The sequence below is a fragment of the Bos indicus genome, chromosome 2 (assembly GCF_029378745.1).
Source record: "Bos indicus isolate NIAB-ARS_2022 breed Sahiwal x Tharparkar chromosome 2, NIAB-ARS_B.indTharparkar_mat_pri_1.0, whole genome shotgun sequence".
Lineage (NCBI taxonomy): Eukaryota > Metazoa > Chordata > Mammalia > Artiodactyla > Bovidae > Bos > Bos indicus.
This window is the reverse complement of record NC_091761.1, coordinates 25398209-25414937: the sequence shown is the minus strand read 5'-3', so window position 1 is coordinate 25414937 and position 16729 is coordinate 25398209. Positions and strand designations below refer to the sequence as shown.

The 16729-nt window shown below is 36.8% G+C and overlaps 1 protein-coding gene across 6 annotated transcripts in view; it reads right to left on the bottom strand.

Moving 5' to 3' along the window:
• Positions 1–430: 430 nt before the first annotated feature.
• Positions 431–16729, bottom strand: part of TLK1 (tousled like kinase 1) — a 249020-nt gene continuing 232721 nt past the window's right edge. For all 6 annotated transcript variants that reach the window (XM_070799047.1, XM_070799031.1, XM_070799040.1 and 3 more), the window contains 8 exons: positions 15089–15170; positions 11606–11697; positions 11433–11522; positions 11107–11276; positions 10692–10827; positions 6151–6262; positions 4403–4510; positions 431–2215 (listed from right to left, as the gene is read on the bottom strand). In XM_070799047.1, the coding sequence (XP_070655148.1) occupies positions 2039–2215; positions 4403–4510; positions 6151–6262; positions 10692–10827; positions 11107–11276; positions 11433–11522; positions 11606–11697; positions 15089–15170 (967 nt within the window). In that variant the 3' untranslated portion in view covers positions 431–2038. The remainder of the gene's footprint in view (positions 2216–4402; positions 4511–6150; positions 6263–10691; positions 10828–11106; positions 11277–11432; positions 11523–11605; positions 11698–15088; positions 15171–16729) is intronic.

The following is a 16729-nucleotide window of genomic DNA, read 5'->3' as shown; positions in this document are numbered from 1 at the left end:
ACCTCACTAAAATTTTAAAACTGGGTATTTTAATTGGGGACTTTAAATAACAGTTACTATAATGAACATAGTATTTCAGGATTCAGAAGGATGAAAACTCAAACAACAAAACTGAAAAATTTGCAGACAGCACCTAAAGCACTCAATTAATGCTAACATTCCATTACTATGTCAATAATTTTTAAAATAGGATTTCTATCTTGATCTACAGAGGAACAGGTACAGCCCTTAAGCCATTCCCAATAGGGCTAAGTGTTACTTACCTAGGATTAGCCTTGATAATGGTTATTAGGTATACTTTAACAGCTTGAAACCCCTTCATACTTATCTTGAAGTATACTTCAAGAATTTACTCAGCTGATTCTTAAGTAAAGGAGCCCAGTCAATGTCCTAAGTCTTGAAAGCTCCCTTCAAATGTAATTTCATAGTCTTTAAATTTTAACTGTCATTGTTTATTACTGTTTTGGCTACATTCTCTACAATTTCAGCAGCATCTTAAAGAGACAATGTGTCTATGTACAATGAAAGAACAAAATGGCTTGCAATATCAGAAATTAGAGCCACCATTTAACTGTACAATATTAAGGAGAATCTGTGTTAAACATAGCCTCCTTTTTCAGCAACATGGACAATTTACATGTAAGAATCAGCATTATGAACGTGATGATAAAGAAATTTCTTAAAGGAGTGAAATACAGCATCCTGAAAAATAACGGTTTCTACCATACAAGGCAGTTAGAAAATGTTCACATTTTAACAAATCTGTACAAACCGCAAGAAATTTGTTTAAGGGACTGTCATCCCACCTTGCTGATTAGAACCTGCTAGAAATGTAGAATTACCATGAACAATTTATAAATCTACTACATATGTGCTCCCACAGCCCTAGAAATCAAGAAACTGATTTCAAGAACTCTTTATGTCCAACATGGATCATTTTTACATGCCTTGATTGTTAACAAATGCCTGCTTTTAATAATCTTTCTATGATGTACAGTCAACTTGCACCTTTTAAGGAGGTCATTTGATTTTTTTTTAAGCAAAGAAGCAACACCATTTAGCAGCAATTAAAGCGCCTTCAAGAAGACTTAAAAAAAATACAATATCCAATTAGAAAAGCCATATTTTTAAACATTTGTACAAGAATAAGCTGCTGAAACTTGCTAGTTGAAATATGACATCTGTACAACAATTTACAATAGAGCTAGAAGGGAATTTATCATTATCCTGCATAGAACTGGCCTGCATTTGGTTATATATTGTCACTTGTTTGAATGAACAAGGCCTGGTAACAAAATAAAAATACCTGTTAACAGTTCTAACATGTTGAGAACACTGGAGATACCATAATTTAGTGACTTCAATTGGTTCCAAAATAAGCAGCGCACTTTGTCAGAGGTCTAAAGTATCTAGGAACAGTTCTCCCTTTAACAAAACCAGTGAAAAGAGCAGACATGTGATTTCGAGGTACAACCTGGTACAAGCCAGAATAGGCAAATGACGAAGTCTAACTTTGCCCAAAGATTCTCTCACATCCTGTTACTGTAAAACACAACGGCCACTATCATTCCGTTCTTACTTTGGTTGCAGCAGATAAACTGCTGAATGCTGAATAATGTATCCAGGCACTGTATAGTTCTCGTGTTAGAAATATGTCTCATTTTCCATGTGTTTTTAAATAATGAAAAACTACCCTTCGTATTAGAACTCTCGAGTAACAACCAAATGTACTGAAGTATTATAAACGTTATTTACAGTGTTCCCCTCCCCAACAAAACCCACTTTTCTTCAACATGGTATTCCTGTTTCTGTGCAACAGGCAGTCACCCTTCACTGCTTAGGTTACAGTCAGAAGTGTACATTTATTCAGGGTCCATGATCCACTCTCATACAAACGACTCTATGAAAAACTTCAGTTCACAAACAGTTCTCAACCATATCCTGTGTAAAAAAAAACAACAAAAACACTCAGAAGCTCTCAAACTCAAGTGTGCATCTGGAAGCAATTCAAAGACATCATGCCGATTTTGGAGGAAAGTCAGTAAGTAAGTATGCTTGAAGAAGGGGGTGTGGGTGATGCTGTCAGCCCAGCCATGTGTAAGTTGCCTGAAGAATTGGATCTTCTCATGTGTGGGAGAAGGTAGGGGTCATTTGCCAGTTGGTGCACATCAAACCTATCTTCTTTTCGGTATGCCAAACAGCGTCTTATAAAGGCCTTAAAAAAAAAATTAAAATCTTTTCTAAGTATTAATAAACTGAATAATACAGATGATGGACACATTTCAGAAAATAGATCTCATTTCACTAGGGAATCAGATTAAAAGAAACCAGCAATAAAATTATTGCAAATCCAACTCTCAATTCTCAGCCTCTAATTGTTCACAGTACTAAATATTATTGCTACCACTTATGGCTTGAAAGCTGTTATTTCTTTTGTTTAAAACAATTTTTATGGAGAATAAAATAAACGTAACATAAAACTGAGCATTTTTAACCCAAGTATACAATTCAGTGACATTAAGCACACTCACACCGCAGTACACCATCACCACTATCCATCTGCAGAACTTTTCATCATCCAGAACTGAAATCTGTACCCATTAGGCAATATCTCCTATTCCTCCTTCCCCCAGCCCTTGGTAACCAGTATGTTCTTTTATGATTCAGCTATTCTAAGCACCTTATGTGAGTGGAATCATACAGCAGTCGTCCTTCTGTGTCTTTCACTTAAGTGTGATGCTTGAGTCATCCATGTCGTAGCATGCATCAGAATTTTGTTCCTTTTTAAGGCTAATATTCCATTGCGTGTATATGCTACATTTTGTTTACCCATTTATCTGTTGGTTGACTTTTCGGTTGTTTTACTTTTAATTATTGTGAAGTTGATATACAATATCTGAGTCCTTGCTGCCGCGTTTTTTGGTCTACATATTTAATATCATTTTATATATAAAAACCCTTGTCTACCATTAGTGACAGTTTTACTTCTTTCTGATTTATATGCCTCTTATTTCTTTTTCTTGCCTAACTGTTCTGGCTAGGACTTCCAGTACAGGCATACCTTGTTCTATTCCACTTTGCAAATATTGTGTTTTTTGTTTTTTTCAAATTGAAGGTTTGTGGCAACCCTGCGTCAAACAAACCTATTGGCACCATTTTTCGAACAGCATGTGCTCGCTCTGTCACATTTGGTAATCCTAGCAGGTTTTGACTTTGCATCATGATTTATTTGTGGTGGTCATCAGTGACTTGTTACTTCTGTAACTGTTTGGGGGATGCCATGAACTGTGCCCATATAAGACCGCAAGTTTAATTGCTGAAATGCCAATAAAGGATTTAGAATATTAAATAAACTTAGTTTCATAAGGCAGTGGCAGGGTTTGAGAGGACTGACTCAATTTTGAAATCATTTTACTCACAGAAGAACTTCTCTCAAAAGCACTGTACACTACAGAAAAACTATTCCCGAAAGGAAGAGTCCCATCAATGTGAAGCTGCCTGAGCATCACCACCATGCCCAGTCAGCAGCCATCAACAGCAAGGCAAGACCATCCACCAGCAAAAAGACTGGTTCAGATGACGTCTATTTAGCAGTTTTTAGCAGGCAAGCATTTTAAATTAAGGTATGTACAGTATTTTTTTAGGTATAATGCTACTGCACTAATTAACAGACAACATTACCATGTAAACATAATTTTATGTGCACCAGAAAACCAAAAATTGTGTGTGACTTCCTTTATTGCAATATTCACCTTATTGCAGTGGTATAGAATCAGACCCACGCCATCTCTGGGGTATGCCTGTAAACTGTGTTGAATATGGAATACTGCATTGCTCCCTACAAAACTCCAGAGTCCTCTTTTTCTGAAATTTGTCTTTCGTAAAACAGTCATTCCATTTTCCTGTTAATTTAGTTTAGCCCAGAGAATGATGCCATTTTTTGCTGTAATATTTTCTCCCTAAGGGAGCATACAGCACAAAATGAATGTAGCTATATAACTGGCAAATGAATCAAGAAAAAGAACTTTATCAGAACCACCTAAGACTCTTCATGCCCACCTTTGGTCACGGGCACTGCCTCTGCCCCAGTCTACTGGAGTAAGAAGCTATCTGACTTCTAAACACCATAGTTGAGTTTTGTGTCTTTTGAACTTTATGTAAATATAGTAATAGATTATGGTCTCTTTAGCCTGCCTTCTTAAAAGAAATCATGGACTATACTTGGGTCCTTAAAAACTATCACAACCAAAGCAGCTCTTCTCCAGAGCAAATCGCCCACCCCTATTGGACAGACTTGCCTGTGGCTGCAGTCCCTTTTGCTTTACTTATTAATGTTTACTTTAACTACAACTTATGAAATAAAAAAATCACTTCACAAAATTTATTTACATAAATTTGGTACCTTTGCTTCACTGCTTACGACAGGTTTTACAGGGAATTGGACATCAGTGGCTTTTAATATCGTATTTTCTTGAAGAATGTCTTGCTGAGATTGATTGTGACCAAATGGCTTTAAAAGAAATGAATAAAATGTTGAAAAATTTATCTCACAAAATATTTAAACAGATGTTATCACTGAATCCCTGCAGTACAAATGATTTGTGTTTTAAAAAATCTTATTCTTAGTTACTTCCAGGTTGGGATGTATTCTCATAGGCTATAATTGATATAGCAGGCTGAGAAAGACCATCTGATCAATCCTCCACATAGCCAAAACACAATAAATAAGCAATTAAGATAAAAACATTAAATATTTTATTCTGTTTAAAATGTTTAAGAACTACTTCTTAGTAGAAGAAACTATAAGGTTACAGCTGGCACCTGCTAGCAGATATAGTTTTGAAAACAGCTAGTGGAGAAGGCAATGGCACCCCACTCCAGTCCTCTTGCCTGGAAAATCCCATGGACAGAGGAGCCTGGTAGGCTGCAGTCCATGGGGTCACTGAGGGTCAGACACGACTGAGCGACTTCACTTTGACTTTTCACTTTCATGCATTAGAGAAGTAAATGGCAACCCACTCCAGTGTTCTTGCCTGGAGAATCCCAGGGACGGGGGAGCCTGGTGGGCTGCCGTCTCTGGGGTCACACAGAGTCGGACACGACTGAAGCGACTTAGCAGCAGCAGCAGTGATGTCCTTCAGTTTGATACAGTTCAAACTAGTTTGAAAAGTAGTGGAAACATCTGTGAAAAGTCCAGAGTAAAACACCTTGAGCATGACAAATTAAGGTAAATGAAACAGCTCTGGCTTTGGTCCTAACATGCAGTGAATTCCCAGAGAAGTCCCTGGATCACTTTTCACACTGATGAAGGGACTGAATGGGATAAGGATTAAATATCCATGGTAGTTTGTAGTTCTGACTTCAATATAAAAAGAAGTTTGAGAAACATTAGGACTAGGTTTGACAGAATTTCCCTGAGGAAGCACGGGCGAAACATGCTCAGGCCAATGTGTGTGTGTTTTGGGGGGTTGGGGGAGAATGGGGGTAGAGGATGTGAGAAAGTGAAGAAAATAGTTTTGACTCCATTATTTCTAATGCTACAGAAACATTAGCAGTGTTATTAAAGTAATTCTGATCCATAAAAATTTTAGTAAGTGATGATATATTTAAGATCACCTAAAAAAATTAACATGGGTAACTATGGTTCAGGCATCCAAAATGGAGCTGGGTAGCCATTATGGGTGTGGTTTCAGACACATCCCTGCATCACAGAAAACCTGAACTTTCCAAACTGTATCAAACCAAAGGACACTACTAGTTGTTTTCAAAACCAATTAGCCAATGCTAGCTGCAACCTTGCAGTTTAGAAGTCACCCCCACTTTGCAACTATGTGAACAGCACAGCACCCTTACTTCTGGCCAGCTCCAATCCTAATTCTTAACAATTTATGTAACCTTGCAGTTTTTTTGCCTATAAGCACCCCTCCCTCCTTTGTGTAGAGCTGCAACACAGTTCAAGTGCTTTCTTGGATTATTGCTTTCCAGGCTGTTCCTAACCCCAGTGGTTATTTGGGGTTTGTTGTTGCTGTTGTTCCTGCCTTAACCAGGTCTCCATTCTTGACTAAACTGACTTCAAATTAATGAAACTTCAAGAAGAAGAGAAAATTCAACTTCTCTCTGTATGGCTGAATCTGCTATACTTTAACTTACCTTTCTACCATAAAGACATTGAAAGAAGATGACTCCAACTGACCACACGTCAACCTTGTTGGAAATCTTCGGCGGTTCCTTTCCAACTACGAAACATTCGGGAGGTAAATACCTAGTTTGGGATGGGGGGAGGCGGGGAGACAGAAAAAAGGAAAGGATATTAACAATTTATAACTTGTAAATGTAAAATCTTAGAACTTTCGTTTTATCCATACATTGAAGGATGTCCTAAACTTTTAAAGCATTTGTATCATCTGACTCTAGCGCCAAAACAAACAACTTTGTGATAAAGTGTGTAAGATACAGTTAACCCTTTAACAACACAGGTTAGAACTGCATGGGTCCACTTGCATGAGGATTTTTTTTTTAATAGTAAATACTACATACAGCACTACACAATCCCTGGTTGGGTGAATTTCGGGCCTTTGGAGGAACCATGTATATGAAGGGCAACTCTTTAAGCTACTCTCAGATTTTTGACTGTGTAGAGGGCTGGTGCCTCTCATCCCTGCATTGTTTAAGGGTCAATTATAAATGTGTATTATCTATAGAAATGACAAATTATTGTTAAAACTACAGTGTTCTGAGTAAGTATCCACTAGGACGAAAAAACTCTTCCTATCCCCCTCTTCACCAGTGTTCAAACTCTTCCTAAAACATACATCTGATCAGCCAGTTCTTTTGTTTAAAGAACCTCAACATCACTGGCTAGCAAGGTAAGACCTTGTATCTCTTGCTTGTAACAAACAACCTGTCTTAGTCTAGCAGCAACTTAAATTTCCAAAATCTCTTCCCCTGACCCCCGCAAACTGGCTGCTGCTAAGTCACTTCAATCGTGTCCTACTCTGTGCGACCCCATGGACTGCAGCCTACCAGGCTCCTCTGTCCATGGGATTTTCCAGGCAAGAGTACTGGAGTGGGGTGCCATTGCCTTCTCCGCTCAAACTGGCTAGGCAAAGCCAATTCATTTGGTCCCACACTGTGCTTCCCCACATGCTTCTGAATATGCTTTTTATGCTTTTATGAATACCTTTTACGCTTGCTTTTACCCCAGTTTGGGCTTCCCCAGGGGCTCTGAGGTTAAAGAATCCGCCTGCAATGCAGGAGATGGGGGGTTCAAACCCTGGATTGGGAAAATTCTCTGGAGAAGGGCATGGCAACCCACTCCAGTATTCTTGCCTGGAGAATCCCATGTACAAAGGAGCCTGGCAGGCTATAGTCTATAGGGTCACAAGGAGTTAGGACTGAAGCGACTTATCATACTCATTTGACATGGTAGCCACCCTTTCTTCAAAATCTGCCTAACTATCACAAGCCTTCTCTGCTTCCCTCCAGGGACCTCTGTTACATTAATTCATTAATCTTTGTGCAGTTTTGAATGGTTGCAGCAACAGAAATATATGGAGCATTCAAAAATACTATCTTTTTAATTTATAAAGTCATAATTTTAGACAAAAGGTAAAAATAGATTGTAATATTTACTTTTACCTTTTAAATAAATTTAAACAGCTCCACCAGGACGCAAGCATCTCCCCCCATCTAAAATTTGGATAAACTACAAAGTCCTTAAAAGCAATAATACAGCTAAATGGGAATCTATGGTTTTTTTGTTTTATACTCACTACACTAATAATCACTTAAATTTCAGCAGAACGTTCACAGATGACCAATAGCTTGTATGTGATGTAATCCTTTCCTACCTTCCAAATCAAGTAAAAAGCCAGGTTTGTTCTATGAAAAGTATGTGTTTTCTGTAGGTTTATGTGTGTGTGTGTAACTGAAAACAAGAATGCCTCTCAAACACTATGCTATACTGTCCCTCAAGGTAAAAGGGTGTAAGCAAGGAGAGAAAGTATAGGAATAGATACCAAAGCTTTTCAGGAAAAATGACCAACAGGATTTAGTGAATGCTTGTATTTGAGACCTGAGAGGCAAGAAGAAATAAAACTCACTTTCTTCTAAGTGATACTGACAGGGGATGAAAGGCAATTTGTAAAGGCACCATGACACATATTTTAAAAGTTTGTATAGGACATTGTTTACCAAATACATATCTTAAAAAACTAATGATTAGAAACTAACCATTTTGGGAAACATTGTTTCTATAAGAAGTGTAATTCCAGGTTCCTAACATGGAAATGCCATGACTTTACTACAGAGTACCCTAAACATAAGCGTCCCTGCTGCCCATCTGCCAGGGAAATTCCATTGCCTTGCCCTACACTAGGGAAACCGGAGTGAGAGGAAAACGGCATGTGGGAATCTCTGCAAAGGATTATCTATTATATAGAACATGGTTTCAAGCTGTTTTCCACAGAATTTAGGGTTCTACCAAGCAACTAGGATTCTAAGATTTTGTGGTGAAAAAAGGAGTCTTGTTGCTAAAAGAAGAAAGACTCAAGATTACTTACTGATTGAGGGTTCCGACCTTCAAGGAGTTACCGGTTTGAATGATAATTTTCTTTAAACATGTATTTTAAAAATCTATGACATACTGTATTATATTCCATAAAAAATGCCACAAGCATAATTTTAAAGCTCTAAAATGGCTTTACATGAATACATGGATATGACTAATCCCTATTCTGAAAAGTAAAAATGCATACAAACTTGTAGCATTTTCTATTGCCCAGGCTAACTATATTCTAGAAACCCTAAAGTCACATGTATGTTTGTAATCACCATCCTGCTCAGTGAGGCTGAGTACAGCTATCTCCCTTCCAATTAAGATTTCACTCCTTTTGCTAAATTCATTCATTCTGAAAACTAAATTTTTTTTGAAAATTCACAATGAAGTAATTTTTGTCAACACCTAGGTAACTGTGAAGGAATGGCATTCATTTAGACTCATGTCCAAAAGATCAAGATTGTACCAAATTTCTCTTCTCATTCATGATCAACAAAACATCCATCTCAAACAAAAACTGTAACCACAAAACCTGTACAGAGAGGGCTTAATACTTACTGCTTTTAATAGCTAAGATGTTATATTAAGTATTATTATTCATAGTAAAGTAATGCTCAAAATTCTCCAAGCCAGGCTTCAGTAATATGTGAACTGTGAACTTCCAGATGTTCAAGCTGGTTTTAGAAAAGGCAGAGGAACCAAAGATCAAATTGCCAACATCCACTGGATCATGGAAAAAGCAAGAGAGTTCCAGAAAAACATCTATTTCTGCTTTATCGACTATGCCAAAGCCTTTGACTGAGTGGATCATAATAAACTGTGGAAAATTCTGAAAGAGATGGGAATACCAGACCACCTGACCTGCCTCTTCAGAAACCTATATGCAGGTCAGGAAGCAACAGTTAGAACTGGACATGGAACAACAGACTGGTTCCAAATAGGAAAAGGAGTACATCAAGGCTGTATATTGTCACCCTGCTTATTTAACTTCTATGCTGAGTACATCATGAGAAACGCTGGGCTGGAAGAAGCACAAGCTGGAATCAAGACTGCTGGGAGAAATCTCAATAACCTCAGATACGCAGATGACACCACCCTTATGACAGAAAGTGAAGAGGAACTAAAGAGCCTCTTGATGAAAGTGAAAGAGGAGAGTGAAAAAGTTGGCTTAAAGCTCAACATTTAGAAAACTAAGATCATGGCATCCGGTCCCCATCACTTCATGGCAAATAGATGGGGAAACAGTGGCAGACTATTTTTTGGGGCTCCAAAATCACTGCAGATGGTGACTGCAGCCATGAAATTAAAAGACGCTTGCTCCTTGGAAGAAAAGTTATGACCAACCTAGACAGCATGTTAGAAAGCAGAGGTGTTACTTTGCCAACAAAGGCCCATCTAGTCAAGGCAATGGTTTTTCCAGTGGTCATGTATGGATGTGAGAGTTGGACTATAAAGAAAGCTGAGCGCTGAAGAATTGATGCTTTTGAACTGTGGTGCTGGAGAAGACTCTTGAGAGTCCCTTGGACTGCAAGGAGATCCAACCAGTCCATCCTAAAGGAGATCAGTCCTGAGTGTTCACTGGAAGGACTGATGTTGAAGCTAAAACTCCAATATTTTGGCCACCTGATGAGAAGAGCTGACTCAATGGAAAAGACCCTGATGCTGGGAAAGATTGAGGGCAGGAGGAGAAGGGGACGACAGAGGATGAGATGGTTGGATGGCATCACCGACTCAATGGACATGAGTTTGAGTAAATTCCAGGAGTTGGTGATGGATAGGTAGGCTTGGCGTGCTGCAGTCCATGGGGTCACGAAGAGTCAGACACAACTAAGCAACTGAACTGATTCAAAATAAACATCACTCACTCTAACATTACAGAACAAGATTCACAAATTCTTCACATTAGGAATTTCTGGCTGGTAGTCACTGATGCCAAATTTCTCTTCCTCCAGTTTCCTGATACTTACAGTTAAGGCAGGATGAGAAAAGAGGGCTGATGCCAGTAGTCTCAACTCAGAGACTTCGTATCACCACCCTTATCACACCATAGTACTCTCAAAGGCACACGAAAATAAACTCTGAAAAGACTGGGCACTGACCTAGATAATTTTGGTGTTTTTAATAATATACTTACCAGTATGTGCCTGCCCCCTGGGATGTTAGATCCATTCCATCTACACCATAGCTGTCATCATCCATGATCTTGGACAGACCAAAATCCGTGATTTTTATTTCTCCACATGCTGTTCCATCTACCAGGAGGATGTTTCCTAAAACAAAGTTTATTTAATGATACAAAGATGAAAAACATTATGTTTACTACGAAAGCTGATTTGGGGGAAATAAATAATACATTTAGTATACATATGTAAAATTTTTAATTAAAATACACATTTAAAATATAATTGCAAAATATAGCAATATTATTTTAAAAACACTTCAGGTTCTATTAGTATGCCACTGTCTCTTAAAAACTACATCACAAAGCATATTTTCAGATAATTATATTCTTTAAAGCTTAAAAACTTAAGACAAATTTTATTAATTACCTGGCTTAAGATCATAATGTATAATAGGGGGTTTTATTTCATTGAGATATCTTAGTGCATTTACAATTTGCATTACAATAGACCTAGCTTCTTTCTCTGACATTAACTTATGTTGCTTCAGATAGAAATCCAAGTCATTGCCTTCACAGTATTCTAACACTGTACAAAACCTACAATGGAGAAAAGAAAAAAATCAGACACAAAATATTAGCCAATACTTCAGAGTCACAATGGACAAATGAGTATTTGTATCATCACTACAGAATAGGGGAAGCAAATGCCAACATGTCTTTTCTTAAAAACTAAGTCTGTTTACATTCACTTACGTATCTGTATCCAAGGAGAAATAGTCATAGAGTTTAACTATTCTGGGGTGATCCAGTTCTTTGTGTATTCTATACTCTCTGCAGGCATGTCTACGAGAAAGAGAGTGTATTAATTCTCCATGGCCATTAAATGTATTTTCAAAATTGATAAAAATCAAAGAATTAATATTTACTTGTGGTAGTTTTCCTTCTTCTCATCCCTCCAGCTTTTATTAAGCTGGTGGATCTTCACAGCAGCATATCTTTGTTCATAAAGGTCAAAAGCCTAGGATTAAAGGAACAGAGAAGACTTTGAACCAAAGACCAACTGAAGAGCTCACTTTTTTGGGGGGGTAATAATTTTGCAGTAATATGGAACTAGAATATACACTTTTATACTATAAAATATACTACTTTTGGTAGTCATCTCTGCTAAGATTATAGTTCAGTGGCACATTTATTATCAGAAACAAGATACAAATTTCATGATGTTAAATCAGAGTAAACCTTAATGTGAATTTTCATGTTCAAGTTTTATAAATGCCAATATACTGAATTAAGATAAAACAATAAAGCTTTTTTTAAAAAAAAAGAAAACATAGAGCTTCTCCTCTATACCAGCAGCAGCAGTAAGCAGCCAGGAAAACAGGTGACTTTAATACTTTTTTGGTGGATTGGATGAAGTAAACTTTTTCCTCTATCTTTTCCTACAGACTCCATGTTTTTTCCCCACTTGTTTGAAAATTAGTTTATTAAAGTTCTAAACTTTTATTACAAAATTAAACATAACCATATATAATTATACCATATCAGCAATTATTCCTTAATCTCATCTCAAGATACGTTTTTATACTGGTTTGTTCAAATTATCAGCCTATTTCTTAAGAATGAATGATCAATATTTTTTAAGGCTTCAGGTGACTTTTTCTTTTTTTCTAAAAAACACTGCATATCATGAAAAATTTAATAGTTTAGGTTCTACTGTAACTTATATACAAAAAGTGCTCCTTTAAGAAAACACTTAAATAGCTTACATATTTATTAAGAAGAAGGTTCATAGCTTCCACTCCCTCTATCAATTTAACCTTAAAATAAGCAGGGGGGTAAACTGCTTGTCACAAAATTATAAAAGCATGAGATCTGAAATCACAAAGGATGCAGTAATTAAGAATATTCACTTTGGAGTCAGATAAACTTATTATTAGATGTGTTACTTTGTGCTAACAAAGTCTCAAAGTTTGGATTGTTGAAGAGAATTAAATGGGGTGAAACATATAAAGTGTTTAGAATAATACATGATTCACAATAAATACCCAATAGACATTAGCTAAGTTTTAAACAACAGAAAAGAAAAAAAGTTCAGGTAGGAGAAAGCAAAAAGAACATAATAAGTTTATTAAAGAACTTACAAGCAATCACAGTAAGAAGAAAAAAAGTAAAAAATGAAATTCTAAAGTTATCATTAGTGTATACTGATTATAATGTAAGACACATCTTTCAAAGTATACCTTCCCATAAAGCTAAGATGGTAATCACTAAGCAACTGATTCAATATTTTCCACAAAGTCTATTTTTTGATTTACAATCTGCTGCTTTGTTTCCCAAGGGACATGGCAAGAAAGAAAGGACTTTGAAGGGGTCAGAGGCAGCTGTCATTAGTATTTAAATCAACAATAGGGATTTAAGACATTAGGGCCCCAACAATCTGCATTTTCTAATTTCTATGTAAGATTTTCTTCAAGAGAAAAGTCTCTTTTAGCCCCTATCTGTGAGACTAAAAACAGTGGAAATACTACTGGGCAGTGGCGGAAGACCGCCATGAAAGCTATTAGAAGCAACAGAGACTGGGCTACTTTTAGGATAAGCCAGTGCTAGCTATGGTGATTTTAGATCCACCATGAGCTATTATGATCTTCTTTTTTCTACCTTGTGGCCTGGGTAAGACTACTCAACACTTAAGTGCCCAGATAAACTACCATTCGAATCAAAGAAACAAGAACTGGAAGAGGGCTCACAAATCACTCTTGATGGGTGATACTAATGCTTATCCAAGTTAACAAAACAAAAACTAGTTCATGGTTGAACCAAGATCAGAAATTAGTTCTCTGAATCCAAATCCCATCATTTCTCCAGAGTCAGAACTGGATACAGGTTGTCTCTTGAACAGAGAGGATTTCTAGTAACACTTTGATAAGCTTACATTTACTCAACACCAAAATTCTATGTGATTTACCTGATAGTTCATTTAATCATTACAATGATCCCATGATGTACGTAACTGTTAAACAGTCCCAGATGAAGACAGGATGATAAAGCAATAAGCCAAAGTTTAGACAGCTGGTAAACAGCAATCAGAATTAGGATTCAAACTCAGCCTGTTTGGCTTCAGAACCCGAGGTCTTAATCACTGATTATACCAATACATAATGAAGCTCGAAGTGTTACAAAGAGCTTATAAAAGGCAGATTAATAGGGAAGCCAATAGGAACTAAAGTTTAAGGTGAGACTATTACCTTCATTATGACTTCATCCTAACTAAGAGCAAATGGGAAAGCCACTGGGGCTTATAAGGCAGGGGAGTGAGATGATCAGACTGCATTTTCTAACAAGGCCATTCTAGCTGCAGCATACACACAAATGGACTGGAGAAACTCAATGTCCAGCAAGAGGTGATTGGCTAGGAGATTAGAGCAGCAAAGCAAACAAGAGACAATGAGGCTTTGAGCTGAGACAGAGAAGGGTCCTTGCTGGATTTAAGAGAGCTTAATGACACTAGTAATGACATACACCAGAGACTGGTTATGCTGGAGGAAGGGGGTTAGGGGAAAGATGTAGTGAAAAACGGCTTTCATTCAAGTTTTTCAGGGAAGGAACTGGGTAGATAAAAGGCAGTGCTGTGTATTAAAGTGGGGAGCGGTGTTTTGTTTTTTTTTTTTAAGGGAGGAAGGTGTGGGAGGAGAGGAAGATAAGCTTCTATTTCACATGTGAGTTTGCAGTACTTAGGAAGCATCCACATGAGGTCATGTAAATCCGCAGGTATGGGGCTCAGAAAGAAGTGTGGGTAGATAGCTACATATATACTTATGTATACATATGTATCTATATCTGAAACCAAATAGGTGATAACTCAGTGAAGAGGAGGGGGATATATTTGAAAAGGAGATTAAGAATGATAAAGAAATTTGGGAACACAGTATTTAAAGGTTGGTCAGAAAGACAATACAGAGCAAAAAAAAAAAAAGGTATAAAGTATTAAATGTGATGAATAAAAATTTCTGCATTCATATATATTTGAGAAACACTGGCCTTGAAATAGGTAGAACTTAGGGTAAATCCAGGAAATATAAGGACTTGTAACACATGTTTAAGGGATATAACCTTATCATATATGTACTATATTAAATGGCTACCTGCCCATCTTGATTCTAATGGCTGTTATTATTTGTATCAGGTTGGTCAGTGGTAATCAGCTACCAAATATCAGAGGGTCTGTAAAGGCACAAGGATAGTTTATAGACTCTCGAGATAACATAAGCCATCACAGACTCTTTTTGCAATGAGAAGACATAATTTCCCAGTCAAAAAATCATAAAAACAATAAACATGTACTTCTTAACCACATACTCCTATATCTTTGCTATATTAGTGTGAAGAACAGAAAAAAATATGTACATTACCTTATATACTTCACTAAAGCCACCTCTACCAAGCAGATGGAGCAATAAATATCTTTCATTTAACGTTGGGTGATCTTTGAACCTTAAGGGTGGGGAAAAAAACACTCATGCACATGAAAACACACACGAAAAGGTCCTGTCCACAGCACAGCTGTGCTCTACCCTACTCCTGGCTCTCTTCCCTGCTATTCTGAATTCTATTCCATACTTCTTTCTCTACCTGCATGACTATCACCCATCTCAGCGCTTTGGTGTTCACGAAGCCCAACATTCAGCTCTTAAGCTGAATATTCAAGTTCAATGACCAATTATAGCACTGTGATAAAGACCTACCAACTACTGTATTACTAAGAGCTTTATAAAATCCTGTATCTATTCATCAGGAAATACTTCCCTTATGAAAACATACTTTTATCTGGGAGTTTTAATTAAGTTTTATAGTACTGACAGAGGATTAAAAATAATTATAAGCTGACTTTCATTCATGGTTAAATTTTATAGTCTTTGCCTTTTACAAATAAAATTTTAATTCCCAATCAAAAAAGAAATGCTTAAAAAAAAAAAAAAACCCACCACAAATAAAATTATTTAAGGTTTATCACACCTGCTACACACTAAGCACTCACATGTATTATCTCATTTGGTTCTTAACTAACCCTCTGAAGTAGGCCCTGCTACTACCTCTCTTTTACAGATGAGGGCACTACTGCACAGAAAGGTTAAGTAACTGTCCAGGGTCAACAGCTAATACATGGCAGGGTTTCACAGAAAAACATGGTTCCAAAATGTACACTCTTGATTCTTAAACGGGAGGGGGAAAAGTCAATGACAGTTTTATAGTCTCAGATACAAAATATACATGGTATTTTATTCAATGTCAACACAACTTTGACAATTTAAGTTTTTCTTGAGAATTATTAGAGATTTCTGTTTAGTTTTAAAGCAAAATGTAGGAAATTTCCTGGTAGTCCAGTGGTTAGGACTCAGTGTTTTCACTGCCGTGGCCCATGTTCAATCTCTAGTTGGGGAACTAGAATCCCACAAGCCATGTAGCCAAAAAAAAAAAAAAAAAAAAAAGAAAGGGAAATATAACAATTCATTTAATTTTCATCAAGTGGATTAAGTTATATCCACAAACAAGCTTGGGCATAATTTTCAGAACAGTCAACTATAAATTAGCTTTGACTTATCTGCTTTATTAGAATTTATCTGGTATAATTAAGTATATTCCATAACTATGTTATTTCATTTACCTTATATATTGGAATGATTATGTTCATAAACAGGCCTTCTTTTAAGCAAGATATTTCATGGCAGAAATAGGCCACTTCCAATTCTGACACTCATTTAGGTCATGAAGATTTAAATTATATAAATCTGAAAGTGTAAATAAGACATCCTTCCTGTCCTCTACATAGACTACATCCAATTAATGCCTTTCTTTATTTCTGTCTTCCTCATAAAGCTCCCACCTGTCCACAGGCATTTTCTCTTTGAATTCCTTTAGCGTTTAAATAAATTTGATTAGGGATTAAGGACAGAGACTATCATTTAAACTGCTCTTCTATTTCTTCTTTACACAATGCTGGATACACGGTTTAATGAAATCCCTTTAGCTGAAACGATTTCTTCTTCACTACT